Source organism: Euphorbia lathyris, chromosome 1 (genome assembly GCF_963576675.1).
Source record: "Euphorbia lathyris chromosome 1, ddEupLath1.1, whole genome shotgun sequence".
Lineage (NCBI taxonomy): Eukaryota > Viridiplantae > Streptophyta > Magnoliopsida > Malpighiales > Euphorbiaceae > Euphorbia > Euphorbia lathyris.
In genome coordinates, this window is record NC_088910.1 from 53,118,445 (window position 1) to 53,132,414 (window position 13,970).

Sequence of the window (13,970 nt, forward strand, 5' to 3'; positions counted from 1 at the left end):
AGCCTATATTGATGCTATTTTGTACGTGATGCCTAAATTGATGCTATATTGTAAGCGTTAAACTTGAATTGATATTGTTGTAACGTTAAGCCTATATTGGTGCTATTTTGAACGTTGAACTTAAATTGGTACTTCCTCAAAAACCTTAGGCCTATTTGAATACCTTATCCCTGTTATTTATAATGAAAACTCCATGCTATATTATTTTTTAATGCATGAATTTATAAAGTTTATGAAGCGAAATGTTGTATGAAGTAAAATGTTGTTCGAATCATTATGCTTCATTTTTCTAATAACATAAATTGTTAACTGCTTATTACTTTATTTTATAATCTAATTAATAAAAAATATTATTTCAATATAATTACTACATATACATTAAATTTATTGTTAACTATTTTCAAATAAAAAATTATTATCATTATATATTCAATGCTTACTTTGTTTTTAACAAAATAAGCCTTACTTTGTTTTTACCATCATTGGATGAACTTACTTTGTTAAACTCTACCATCATCCAATGGTAAAAAAACAAAGTAACCATAAAAGGCACCTTAAATTATATATAATTTAAAAATGTGTCCACTATGGTTACTTTGTTTTTTACAAAGTACCGTTACTTAGTGCTCATTTTTACCATTGGATTAATTTTATACTCCATCATTAAATGGTGAAAACCACACCAAGTAACGGTACTTTGTAAAAAAACAAAGTAATCATAGTGGCCACCGATTTTAAAAAATATTGAAAAGGTTAAATTTTTGTATAAAAATTTAATCTCGTGAGAACATTTAGGCCTAATGACAGCGGTATCGATATCATGTGTATAGTTTACTCGTTATTTCCACCCCGCCCCACCCCACCCTAACTAAATGACTCATTCAATCCTTTCCGTATGAGGATGAGAAAGCGGGACCTTATAGACGGTGGCGTTTTGTATTGAAACGCGAACCTGTCAAAGGTTTTGGGGTTCGAAGCAAACGGCCAGTAACAGTCGGCTCGATCCCCGATTTTAAACTCGCAAAAGCCACGTTCAAGAATTCGCCGGTTAGATTAGTGTTAGCGAAGACCAGAGCCTCGAGAATTCCCTTCGAGGACTCGAACAATCAGAAACAAAAAAAGAGATAGAGTGGAAAGGAAGATATGGGGGAGGAGAAGAGGCACCAGATGATGCAGAATCTGTTCGGCGATCAGTCTGAGGAAGAAGAAGAGATAGATTCCGAGCACGAATCCAATCCCCAGCCTAATTATGCCTCTGTAACGATCGTCAATTCTTTTCCTCACTATATCGCTTACTTGTCAATACTCACGCTTATTTTTTATTTTTCCAACATGAACATTGCTGTTCCTAGGTTTAATTCGTGTTTCTTATTGATATTTTTATCTTACGCTCGTATTTGTATATGATTTCAAGTTCAGGTTTAATTTTGTTTTTGTTTTTGTATATGATCACATGTTCGAATTTTATTTCCTTTTTGTCAATTCCCCTAGAGGATTGGATCCTGGACCGCGTTTCTGATTTTTCTTTTCAATGCTTGACTTGCCATTGGCGAAATTAGCCTTCGTTATGGTTGCAAACATGACAGTGGAGTTGGAACTAGGCTTATTTAGACATGCGTTTAAATATGAATAGCAGAGCTCCTTGCTGTATTGTTTGAATTATTTTCCCTGAAATTGCAACTTGAAGAAGCTGATTCTTGTTGTAGAACCAATTCAAATTAGTTTTTGCTGTATTTTCAACTTCGAAGAAGAGAGAGATAAAAATGGTTTAAATTGTAATTGGCTAACAGCATTAATGCATGATTTTCCTCCTTAGGATGAAGCCGAAGGAGGGCTGAGGAATGAGGGTGAGGGTGAGGGTGAAGGAGAAGGAGAAGATGAAGGAGAAGCGCATGAGGATGTAGAAATAGAGAGTGAAGGTGAAATGCGTGAGGTAGAACCTGATCCAGGAGAAAGTGAGGGTGAAAGAGATGAAAGTTCTGAAGATGTAGATGTTGGCGATGATAGGGAAGTAAGTGAAGCGAAGGATGCAGATAGTGATGAGAAAGAAGACTATGGTCAAAGAGTTGTAACAAGTCGGAGACATGATATAATTGAAAGTGGGTCTGACAGATCCTCAGGACAGCATTATGTAGACCATGAGGATGAGGAGGTAGATCAAGCCAGAAGCCCAAGGTTCTTTCTTCTTTATCCATGACTTTTTCTGACGGTTTTGCGCAATGGAATTTTTTAGTCCTAGGTTTTTGTGCATGCTCCATGTTTTTCTATCCTGTTAAATTGAACTCACTGACGGCAAAAAGAATTTGACATCATAACAGTAAATCACCTGATGGGGAGAAGGACCTAAATCACGCTTCACAATCAGCTGCTGAGATTCGTGATGTGTTTGGTGACTCTGATGATGAGGAAGAACCTGTGTATGCAGCTAGAAATGAAATTGATCAAGATTTACATGTGAGTATTATTCACCAAAAGCTGTATATCTCTAATTTTGTATTTTTCTGGTGTTGTCAAGAATGTTTATTCATCTGAGAATGGTGCAAAACTTTTTCATCCCTTAGAGGTCTCCAATGGAAGAAGAAGGAAGCTATGAAAAGAACTTAAGACCAGAGGATATGCTTGTTGATGAGGATGGTCAGTATGAGTCAGATGAGGAGAATGTGGAGGTTAAATCTAAAGAGAAGCCAATGGGACCTCCAATAGAGCTAGATATTCCTTTTCAGCGACCCCCAGCTGATCCAGATAAGGTATCCCATTTTTATTGTGCTTGCTGATGGTCATTGCCTAAGTTTCTTAACATGTAAAGCGGGTTGACGTGTGTATGTGATGCCTTGTAGATACATATGATAAATATTCTGAATATTTAGCTAAATCTTTTAGTAGCTTTGCAGTTATTTATTTATTTGTTTACTTTTTAGCTTTGTAAAACTTAGGCAGCAATGATCAGAAAAGGAAAGAATTATAATTAATGGTAATGAATTGATATTCTGAAAAGATTAACTTATGTGCCATAAAAAGATACGGTTTAATCATTGCTAGTCAACTTATATTTGAGTGTTTTTGTTCAACAATGTAAATAACTAGTCTATTGAAATCAAACTGTATATAATTATAGCATAATTTACTGTTTGCTTCTCAGGGAAATTGATTTTTGTCTTTATCAATCTATCTAATGGCTAATTTTGTTCTGTTTATGTGATACTTTAGAGCACTGTTGTTAGAATCTTACAATTGATGATTCGAATCGTACTACTCGATTCTGCTCTATTTCGAGCCGAATCTATAGGTTGAATATAAATTGTAACAGAATCTTACAATTCGCGATTCAAATCATACGATTCAATTCAGCTCTATTTTGAGTCGAATCTTTATCAATGTTCATCAAAAACTTCAACAACACTAACTACTAAATCCACTATCCTCTAGTCTGATTGTTATTTATCAAGTCATCAGCTCAAACTAGTATCATTCCATCATTATCAAGTTGACAACAAGGAAAAAAAAAAGTCAGAGGCTCAAGTCTCCATCCATAAGTTATTAAATAGAGTCTGATTTGTGAATTAGTTTTTTTAGGATTGCATTTGCATTAGATTTGAATTGTAAGTACTTGGTTCATATGATTTCTTTTTTGACATTAAAATTGCATTTCTAGACTAATATTTGATAATATTTTGAGTTCAACATGGTAAATATCTTATTTTTTATAATATTATAAATTTGAACTGAATCTTACGATTCACGAGTCACGATTCACAAAATGTGGATTTCAATTCACGAGTCGAATCTTGATTTGACAACTATGCTTTAGAGATACACATGTCTGCATGTTCTCATCTGGTATTAAATTGTAATTCTTGTTTGCAGATGAATATGATCAAAGTATCTAATATAATGGGCATTGACCCAAACCCTTTTGATCCCAAGACGTATGTAGAGGACAAAACATTTGTTACAGATGAATCTGGCACCCCGAAGCGTTTACGCTTGGAAAACAATATCGTGCGGTGGAGGACAGTTAGAAATCCTGATGGCAGTAAATCTGTAAGTAGATTCCTTGAATTTAATATTAGATTTTTTTTTGCAGAAAAAAGAAGTCATTTACATGATGAGTCATGGTGTGTTATATTCTGTTCCTTGACACCACCACAACCCCTCCCTATATAAGAGAGAGAGAGAAAAGGAGACTTTGGCCCTTCCTTTTGAACTTCTTCAAATTGCTAGTCAAGAGTTGTTTCTTTTTATTGAATTAACTTTGAGTAAAAGTCTAGCCTTATAAGATACCTTGAGTTGTCATTAATTATGTTTCTGATGCTGGCTAGAAGAGTCAAGGTTAAATAACTGCGCAACCCTTTTCAGAATCCTTGAGCTTGTGTTTAGCAATTTGTTTTTGATGCTGGAGAAATGGTTAAGTGTAAAGAAGTGTTAAGTAATGCATGATATTTACATAGGTTATGCTGCAGGCCCCTTCATGGACGGAACATCAATAGTATTTAATACCCAGTGCTCAGTCTTAGCATCCACAAGTAGAGTATTCAGTTTTCAAACTTCTTCGAAGTAATGGTGGCTGCAGAGTTTATTTTTTGGAGTTGTCACAAATAATAATAAAAGCTATTTTTGGGCCTTAACTATAAGCTTAAGCTTTTAGTTCAATTGGTTCCTTCGCATGGTATTGAGGGTTTGAATTCTAGCAACCTCATTTGCTGATTAAATTTCAGCACATGTTAAGACGGGCCTGTGTTGTACACCCTTCAAGCCCAGGGGCATTCGTGTGAGGGGGTGTGTCGGAGATAATAATATAAGATATTCTTGGGCCTTAAGTTACATTAAGTCCAAGTCAGTTTAATTAATAGTTAAAACTTTTTGTGTTCGATGTTGATACAATATAATCCTATTTTGGAGTTCTGTTAATCTAGTCTTCTTGAATTAAAGAAATATTGTAGAAAGTCTTCACTGGCTGGAAGCTCTCTTTTTTTGGATTTTGTACCCGACTTTAACTTGAGGATGATGATTAAGGAATTATATATATATATATATATATATATTTCTGGACACTTATCTTTGTTTATGTTATTTTCTGTAGTTTTTATACTGCTTTGAGTCAGTGTGATGACATAAAGTCATAGGTTCCTTTTAAAGTGTTTGAGCTTGCCAAATTTTGCTCAATTGGCCCCTGCAAATTTGCAGTCAATGAAGGTCCTTCCTATACTTATGCATGCCAAAGCCCCTGCAAATCTTGATGTTTCTTTTATCCTAAACTTCCCTGTCTTATATTTTTATAGTTAATCAGCTTTTCGCTGTTTCTTGTTGTGCATTTACTAATCGACATACTGCAATTTATGCTCTTTGTTTACTGTCACCAGTCTGTTTTTACACTTCAGTAAAAAGTTAAAAGGCTGAATTCGCTTGTACAATTGTACCCTGAAAAAAGCCTAAAGACACCGAGTTTTGTTTTGTCAAGCTGATCACTTGTAAAATAGTATGCAATGAAGATAAATCAGTCAATACTATTGTGGATATTGTGTGCATAACTTCTTAGAAATCTTCAGATATTCTAATTGTTAGCGGTGTTTGGTTCAGATATGGGAATCAAGAATAGAAGATGGGAATTATTGATTTCCATACCTTGGGGGATGGAATTCCTATTTAGTACAATTTTTTGTCCAACCAAAAGTAGGTAAAAAGCATCATGAGGCCCCTGATCTTTCGTTTTTTGGTTCATTAAGCCCTTAATTTTTTTATTTGGACATATTAAGCTCTTGATCATTTATTTTTGGTCCCATTAGCCCGTGCTTGCCAAATTAGTTAGTTGTGAACATCTAAAAATGCGTTGTTCATTTCATCTGTGTTGAAATTATATTTTTTACAGTTTTAATTAAGGTTTTTACAGTTTCTTTATAGCCACATTATGCACATTAAAAAATGCTTTCAAACTGTGAAAAATACAAATTTCGAAAGCTTGTGAAATGAATAACACTCTTTTAACTGAGTTTTATGTTCAAAGCTTATTTTTTTGGTCATCAAGGGCTTAATCTGACAACAAATAAAAGATCAGGGGCTTAATGTATCTAAATAAAAGATCAAGGGCCTAATGAACAAAAAAATGAAAGATCAGGGCCTCCTAACACTTTTTGTCCCAAAAGTATGAAGGGGAGTTGAGTCAACCATTTCCATTCAAGATTCTTGGCCCAAAGTGTTGTGGAACGGTAGCAAATATAGAGAAATTAAACAATTAGTAGGCTTTATAAAGTGTTGTGGAACGGTAGCAAATATAGAGAAATTAAACAAAGTTAATGGAAGGAAAGGAACTAGTGCAACTGAAGCCATTTGGTATATCTTCACTGTAGATTTTTTTTTCTTAGTGATTGATTTGGACGCAAATGAGGTCTTAACGAAATTTCAAATATGCTTTTGGTAATCTTCAATCTGTCATTGTTTTATGTAGTGCCATGTCTTCAACTGTTTATAGATCACCTTACAACTAAAGATTTTATAAGCATGTGTTGATACCTGATTGGTCCATGTAGATGCTCTAGGTTATTGGTATATGCATACCCTTCAAAGGGGCGGGGATTGAGGATCTCTGTTTTGAGTCTTCTATGTGAAGCTTTAATATAAACTAATGGGAAGTACCAACTCTCCTTTTCTCTGTCAACATTGTCTTCGTTTCTCTACCTACGGGAATAAAACTGACACACACCAACCTTTTTAGCTTTGAGCAAAAGAAAATGCTAGCCAGCCAACTGTTTCGAGGAGAAATTTGGGATTTGAGGAGTTCCTAGTTAAAAAGAAGGAAATACTGGTAATTGATTTTAGTTAGTAGTGCTAATTACTCATCTGTGAGGCTGTGACTAAAAATCTCACTCATGTATATTTATTTACAGCTGAGAAAATCAGGAAACTGGCCAAACACAGTCCTGTATTGATTCATATTGTTGTTTGACTTTTAAATCACCCCTTTGTCTTTCTTCTCCTTTTGAGGCATACTAGTGTTATGGCCTACTATTTTCATTATTGCAACTAAAAAAAGCTTGTACTCCTGTTCGAAAGATGAAAGAGATTTGGAGAGCGCCTTGTGGGCTTTTTTTTTTTAAATGAAAGATTGGGACGCGATTAAGAGGTTAGACATCCCAACTAGGTTGACACCCCTAACGCACTTAACCAACCCTGAATATTATTAATAAAAAATAGAAAATTACAAAAGAGGGAGAAAATTAAAGGAAACGAATATGAGCAACGTTACAAAGGTCATGAGGTTGGCAAAAATAAGGCGCAGAATGCCACCAGTGGAGCGCTGACGCAGATTTGCCAAAACAGGCAAGACGATCTGCAGCTTGATTACCTTCCCTGTAGATATGAGTGATTCTGCAGTTCATAGACGAGCAACGTGATAAACAACTTAACCATTCTTAATCCTCCATGGAACCGCAGTAGATTTTTCACTTAGCAACTTAACCACATATGCCGAGTCAGATTCAATCTACAAATTGTGCCAACCTCTTTCCTAGGCAGCTTCAATAGCAAAGACGATCGCCATCAGCTCAGCCGTATGAGCATAAGATTCGGCAATGTGAAAGGCGAAACAACCCGTTACAAAACCTCTTCCGTTTCTGAAAATCCCGCCAGCGCCAGCGATGCCAGGAGCACCCTCCGCAGCCCGTCGGTGTTTACCTTAATCCAGCCTATCGGGGGCAGAATCCAGCGCACCGTAATGAAGTCCGGTTCCGGAGGTTGCCTGACCCGAGACGTTGAAGAGGAGGTCCATTTAGGCTCGTGGAAGAGGAAGAAGAGACGGTTCAGAAGAACTTGGACTGAAGGGAGTTCGTTTTCAAACACAGCCAGGTTCTGATATGCCAAATATACCAAACCGTAGTAACCGTCACCAAGTTCCACAGGCTGCGATTCTTCGATCGAAAACGAACCGCTCTAATTACATTAAATAAAGCCTCAAATGTAGTCACAAAGCAGAGATTAACAACAAAGTAATTAAAGACCATCGCCCAAAGACGTCTCGCAATCCAACACGTAACAAAAAGGTGATCCAAAGTCTCGATATTGCGATTACACAAGGCACATCTCGAAGCAAGAGAGAAGCCTCGTACCTCTAAACCGATATTTTCCCATGAATTACCAGCCAACAGGCAAACGAACAACGAGGAGGGACAAATGCATTCCAGATGAAGCTATTCAGCTATTCCAGGGCACCGCCGGTGAAACAGAGCGGAGCGAGCTGTACAGGGATTTTGTCGTAAGTTCTCCCGACATAGAATGTTTCCAAATGCAGGTGTCGGTTCCATCCCGATTACCCTGAACCCGAAGAATACGAGTCTGGACGTGTTCGGGAAGCCGGTCCAAGTTATTCCACGAGTTATCCAGTCTGTAATCTTGTGGGCTTACGAAGGCTATGAAATGGAATATGTATTCAAGAAGAAATAACAGCACACACATGCAATCTTCTTAGCTGATTTTTGTTATGCTTTGGAAATAGTGAGAGATTTGGGATGATGAAAGTTACATAGGTGCGTGAGGAAGAGTGAAAGGTAGCTTTTGAAAACATCACAGATTGTGGGTCTGGGCTGTTTAACTTGGAGGAGAGTTTTGCTTGACAAGTGTTTTTGTCTTGATCTGTTATTTCTTCTTTGTGTTTATTTTGAGCTTTGAGCTTGTACTCCATATCTTAATTCTGGTGATTGGGATCTCTCCATGAATGAATGTTGTCTTTCATACTCGAGAGTCTTTGTTTGATAATCTCTTTCTATAAGAAGATCTTCAGGTTGAATAGTCTTAGAAATCTATCTGTTTAAGTTTCAATGTTAAACATCAGTTACGACTTATGATTTGATGATACATTGCTTAAAGATTTAAGTGTTCTATACAATGTTTTCTTTCCTTATCCATTAGCAGTTTTCAAGTATTTTCTTTCTTAGTTGAGAAGTCAAATAAGAAATGAAGGTTAACTTGGGATGGTATAGCTAAACACATGTTTTGTGATTTATCAATTATTATCCTCCTTTTGATATGTAGGTTCAAAGCAACACACGCTTTGTCAGATGGTCAGATGGCAGTTTACAATTGCTGATTGGGAATGAAGTTCTTGATATATCACTGCAAGATGATCGGCATGATCAAACACATCTCTTTCTTAGGCATAATAAGGTAAGTTGACTTATGAGTGCGATCTGGATGTTGGATTTTATGATAATTTTCCCTCTCTATTGCAATCCCCCCACCCCAAAAAAGGAAAAATAATTCCTCAGTTTCTCCAATAAATGAGTTTGACCCATGAAGACCTTTACAGCCTATCATTTCCCTCTTAACATCTTCATTGATTTCTATTGCTTATTTGGTTTTAGATTGTCCACTATCTCTCAAGTAATTTAGGTTGATACCCGATTGACTCTTTAACTTTGCATTTAGCTTTAGTTATGTATGCACATGCAATGGTCAAAATAGGTTGAAATGCTTGCCAGTTGCATATGTCTTCAATTTTTCTTTCCCCGTGCATCTTTAATATTTTGAGAAGTTAGTTTATCCTGTAAAGTTGTATTGTATATGGTCATACAACATTGAAATTCTGTGTACATTATGAGTAAGACTTATGTTTTTTAGTATGAATGCCTAAATGATGCATAGGGATTTGAAACTCTTACCGATGTCCTTTTTGTTTCAGAAAGTAATTCATGACATTATTTGTATTTTAACTACTTCGATGGTTTTCTATTTGATGCTCTGATTGCTTAAGGGACTCTTTGCTTCCTTGAGCGATGTTGGGGCAAAAGGGATTATATTTGTTATATATTATGTCTCTGTCTTAGCTGAAAATTGTAGATTTTAAAATGCAATGAAGTGGTACTCCTTTTATGGCACACCTTAATAAACATAAATGTGTTCTTGTAAGTACCAGATAGAGAAGCAGTGCTGTTGGCTTTGGGTTCTGTTTGCTGGTAAATTTTTATCTAGGTTGCTATGCGAAACTTAATAATTTATGCTGAGGAATATCTTTTTCTTTTTTTCCTTTCTTATGCAGTCCCTTCTTCAGTCTCAAGGGAGAATATCAAGGAAGATGAGGTTTATGCCATCATCATTAACATCGAATTCTCATAGGCTGTTGACTGCTCTTGTTGATTCACGTCATAGAAAGGTTTATAAAGTTAAGAACTGCGTCACTGACATTGACCCTGAGAGAGAAAAGGAGGAAAAAGAAAGGGTAACAAGTTGCTCAGACCTCAGTTACATGTATTTGCGGTGATGCATTTAAACTTGCAATTTCATGTTGTGAATCTGGTTTTTTAGGCTGAAAGTCAAACTATTAGAGCAAATGTACTTCTTAATCGGAAGAGAGAAAAGGTTAGCCGGAAGTATACGCAGACTGTGGATCGGAGGCGTCAGCTTTCACCTGGGTTCTTGGAGGGTGCACTTGATGAGGTTTGCAGCGAAATTTGTTGCTCATTTTGCTTCCGCATCCTTTGCTTGTTTTGAATCTTTTGATTGTCATCTGTAAGGTGTTTCTGATTTGTGCTTTGAACATCAAGTTCAAGTAATCTAATTAGTTGCTCCATCTTGAGGCCATTATAATATAGTTTCTTTCTGTTTCTGTGCTAGTGTGTGCATATATGATTCATTTTTTGAAAATATTTGGCACTGCCATTAGTCAATTGAAACTATTCTGTAACATACTTTATCTCTTGATTCTCCATTTTTTAGGATGATGAACCAGATTATTTTGATGCACGTCGATCTCGACGCCGTTTTGAGGAAGATCTCGAAGTGGAAGCTAGAGCAGAGAAACGCATTATGAATGCTAAGAAGGTTGTGTAATCTAATATTAATGTGTAAATGTCTTATGATTCTGTGAAGATGTACTAACTTGCTATTTGTACTTGTTGTACAGGGACACAAAGATATTTTGCGCAAGTCTTCTTTGTCCAGTGTTAAAACATCAAAGCGCCCTGTGAATTTTTCTGACAGTGACAGAGAAGAGTCAGAGTATGAAAGTGATGGGGAGGAATATGAAAGGTCTCCCACTCGGAAAAGGGTTGAGCAGCCCGAGCAGGAATATGAAGAGGAAGAAGAACGTTATGAAGAAGAAGCAGAAAATGATGGTGCCTCAGAGGAGGAAGAGGAGTTTGAGGTATGCTCAGATCTTTATATGACGATTCTACTTTTCCGATAATTTGTTATAACATGCCAATTGGGTGAATTAGTTTGGTCCCGAGCTGCTATGAAAGTTTTTTATGTTGTGTTTGATACAATTACATTGTTCCTTTCTTGCTGAATAATATTGGTCATCCATTCTGTATGTATGTATACAAATTACAATCATGTTGAGAGAATTAACTGTGTGCTCTGTTCCCAGATTGAATTGCATCCACTATTTAGGACATTCAAAGTAAACTAATTCTCAGTCTCTCAGTCCAGATTAATTGTCAGGCAGCTGCATTGTCTTCTGTTTTTGGACTTATCTCTGTAAAAGCTTTACAGTGTACTGGTTTACTACTTATCTTTATGGAAAGGTATTATAGTACACTTAGTGCACCACGTCATCCATGCACTCGACCAATAGATTGATGCGGCCTAATAATTTTTGGGTCTAGGTTTATAATTTAAGAGTTTTGTGTTTATATTTCTGGGTCTATGGTTTATAATTTAGGATTTAGAATTTTATATAAGTAATCAACTTATTAATAGATAAATAATTAATTCCGGGTGGTGTCATTATCTTATTAGTAAAATTATGCATCGCCATGAATTTATCAGTAAAATCGTGTTGTTCTATTGCATGACATTCTAGTTTACATATTTGTTTTATCAGGAGCCGAAGCAAAAGAGCAAGAGTCGCAAGCGGACAGGGATTGAATCAGATGAAGAATCCCCTCCAAGGAAGGCTGCAAGCCATAGGCGAATGGCAGTTGTTTATGATAGTGACGAGGAATGAAAACTTCCCTCATCTGAATAAGGCATAATTTTGAAATTTTCCATTTTCAAATTATTGTTAATAGTGTTAAATTTCCCTCTTTGTTTGTTCTTTAATAACCAACGCCCCATTAATGATTCGTGTAATTGAAGTTGAGTTATGTAATGTGCATATGATGCTCAGTTTTGTTTTGCTGCGACTTACAATCTCGTGAATAAGGATATACACATGTATGTAATTTACCCAATGAAGTAAGAGGAAAAAAGTAATTGTACCTGAGTTGGTCCAACATTAGCAACCATCTCTTCCAAAGAACTAAGACCTCAAATATTGAAGGAGTTAAATACTTAAACTAGTGGACAAATGTTCACCTTTAGATTATATATTACCATATAAGTCATCATACCTTTCACAAACCCTCCGCTATTAGCTGATCTTTGATTTGCAGAGTTTGCTCCATGCAACTGATAGTTCATCATTTTTGGCAATCAAGACAAATGTTAGGAGCGCTAGACACAAGGATGATAAATAGTAAAAGAGCGTTTTATAAGGCAACTGTGGCATGTTTTGGATTCAGAATTGGTTTTATATTATCGGATGATTGAAAGAAAAACTAAAGACATTTGAATTATTATTTGAAAGAAAGAGAGAGAAATTACATGTTAAATTTTAAAAGAAATAGTTAAATGTCATAATATATATAGTGAATAGTAATAGTGGCTTTTATGTTCAAAAGTGTATAGTTTATTCCTTTTTTTTTGTTTTTTTTTTTGAAGTTTAGTGGTCTATAAAACGAGCAAAAGTTAGTAGTCATACTGTAAAACACCTTTGTTCTTTAGTGCAATCATGTTAGACAATTGATGCATCTAATTTTCCAAGTTCTTATGGTTACAGATTGAAGATTTTTGAACCATTGTTTAGCCTTTCCCGTGAGTGAGAATGGAACAGATAACATCATCAGACAACACTCTGTTAGTGCAATAGGTATAACACATGTTCACAAAGTTATGCATGTGCCCATTTAGATCATTTAAGGGCGATCCTTCGAACTAAACCGCTTCATCTAATATGCTGATTATGGCTGCCTTAATTTCAAAAACATTGTTCCCCTCATATGGGATAATAATACATAAGGAATGTTTGGTACTAGGTGGTCTTATAGCTTCCTCCATCCAATGTCTATCTCCATCAGAATATTTGGGTTTTCTAGTGGTCAATCTACTCTCATATACACTACATTGGACCTGATCAGATTATTTGGATGTTTCATGAACACCTTTAACGTGATTTTCATTCCGAGGGACATTTACATCATTTTCCACATTATCACCATTATCGTAACAATAATCACTATCATAATGCTCATCATAAGAATCATGATTATCATAATTCTGATAATCATCGTTATCGTAATTCTGATAAACATCATCATTCCCACTATTGTTATCATCCTTAACATTCCTACGAGCCTCAATTTCGATAGTGGGATCATAACTTACTACTTCTGGTGGTTTGCTCAGACCGACATGTCCATCCTTGTTACATTGCAATACTTCATCATCTATTGTTCGCAGACTTAGAGTAACATACATTGGAATCAAATCGATTGGATTCATTCGGCAATACTCTATGAATCCCATAACATCTTCATCGTCATCAATAGGTGTTACTCTTCCACACACTTTATTTGGACCTTATGTTGCTTGCATGGACATTTGGAGGTCGTACGAGGTTGAATCAACACGCATGACAGTATAAAATTTTTCTTTTAACTTTTGCAAATCAATTTCTGTTGACAAAACCAGCAACTTCGATTTACCACCGACATATATCATCACATCTCTCACTGTGTTCCATTGGCCGTTCCAAGACAAAAAAATGTACACTTCTCTTTGGTTGACATACTTCTGCATTTATGAAATGAACACATAATCAAAACAATATTGTCGCAAGGATAAATCAAATGCGACAGGAAATATGACAAGGATAACTAAATGCGACAAGAAATGCGCTTTGATACGACATCTAAATACGCTTGTATTTATTATCGCAGATGCGA

The 13,970-nt window shown here is 35.8% G+C and overlaps 1 protein-coding gene across 1 annotated transcript; it reads left to right on the forward strand.

Moving 5' to 3' along the window:
• The first annotated feature begins 881 nt into the window (after window positions 1-881).
• Window positions 882-12,110, forward strand: LOC136232981 (protein LEO1 homolog). The gene is made up of 11 exons (XM_066022488.1): window positions 882-1,257; window positions 1,817-2,175; window positions 2,319-2,454; window positions 2,562-2,747; window positions 3,865-4,041; window positions 9,022-9,153; window positions 10,025-10,204; window positions 10,291-10,422; window positions 10,702-10,806; window positions 10,889-11,128; window positions 11,810-12,110. The coding sequence occupies exons 1-11, from the start codon at window positions 1,144-1,146 to the stop codon at window positions 11,930-11,932; spliced, it is 1,884 nt and encodes a 627-aa protein (XP_065878560.1). The 5' UTR covers window positions 882-1,143; the 3' UTR covers window positions 11,933-12,110.
• Window positions 12,111-13,970: the final 1,860 nt, after the last annotated feature.

Coding starts and splice junctions, on each gene's coding strand:
- LOC136232981 (XM_066022488.1), top strand. CDS start 1,144: ATGGGGGAGGAGAAGAGGCACCAGATGATGCAGAATCTGTTCGGCGAT. Junction 2,176..2,318: donor GATCAAGCCAGAAGCCCAAG/GTTCTTTCTTCT, acceptor ACATCATAACAG/TAAATCACCTGATGGGGAGA. Junction 9,154..10,024: donor TCTTTCTTAGGCATAATAAG/GTAAGTTGACTT, acceptor TTTCTTATGCAG/TCCCTTCTTCAGTCTCAAGG.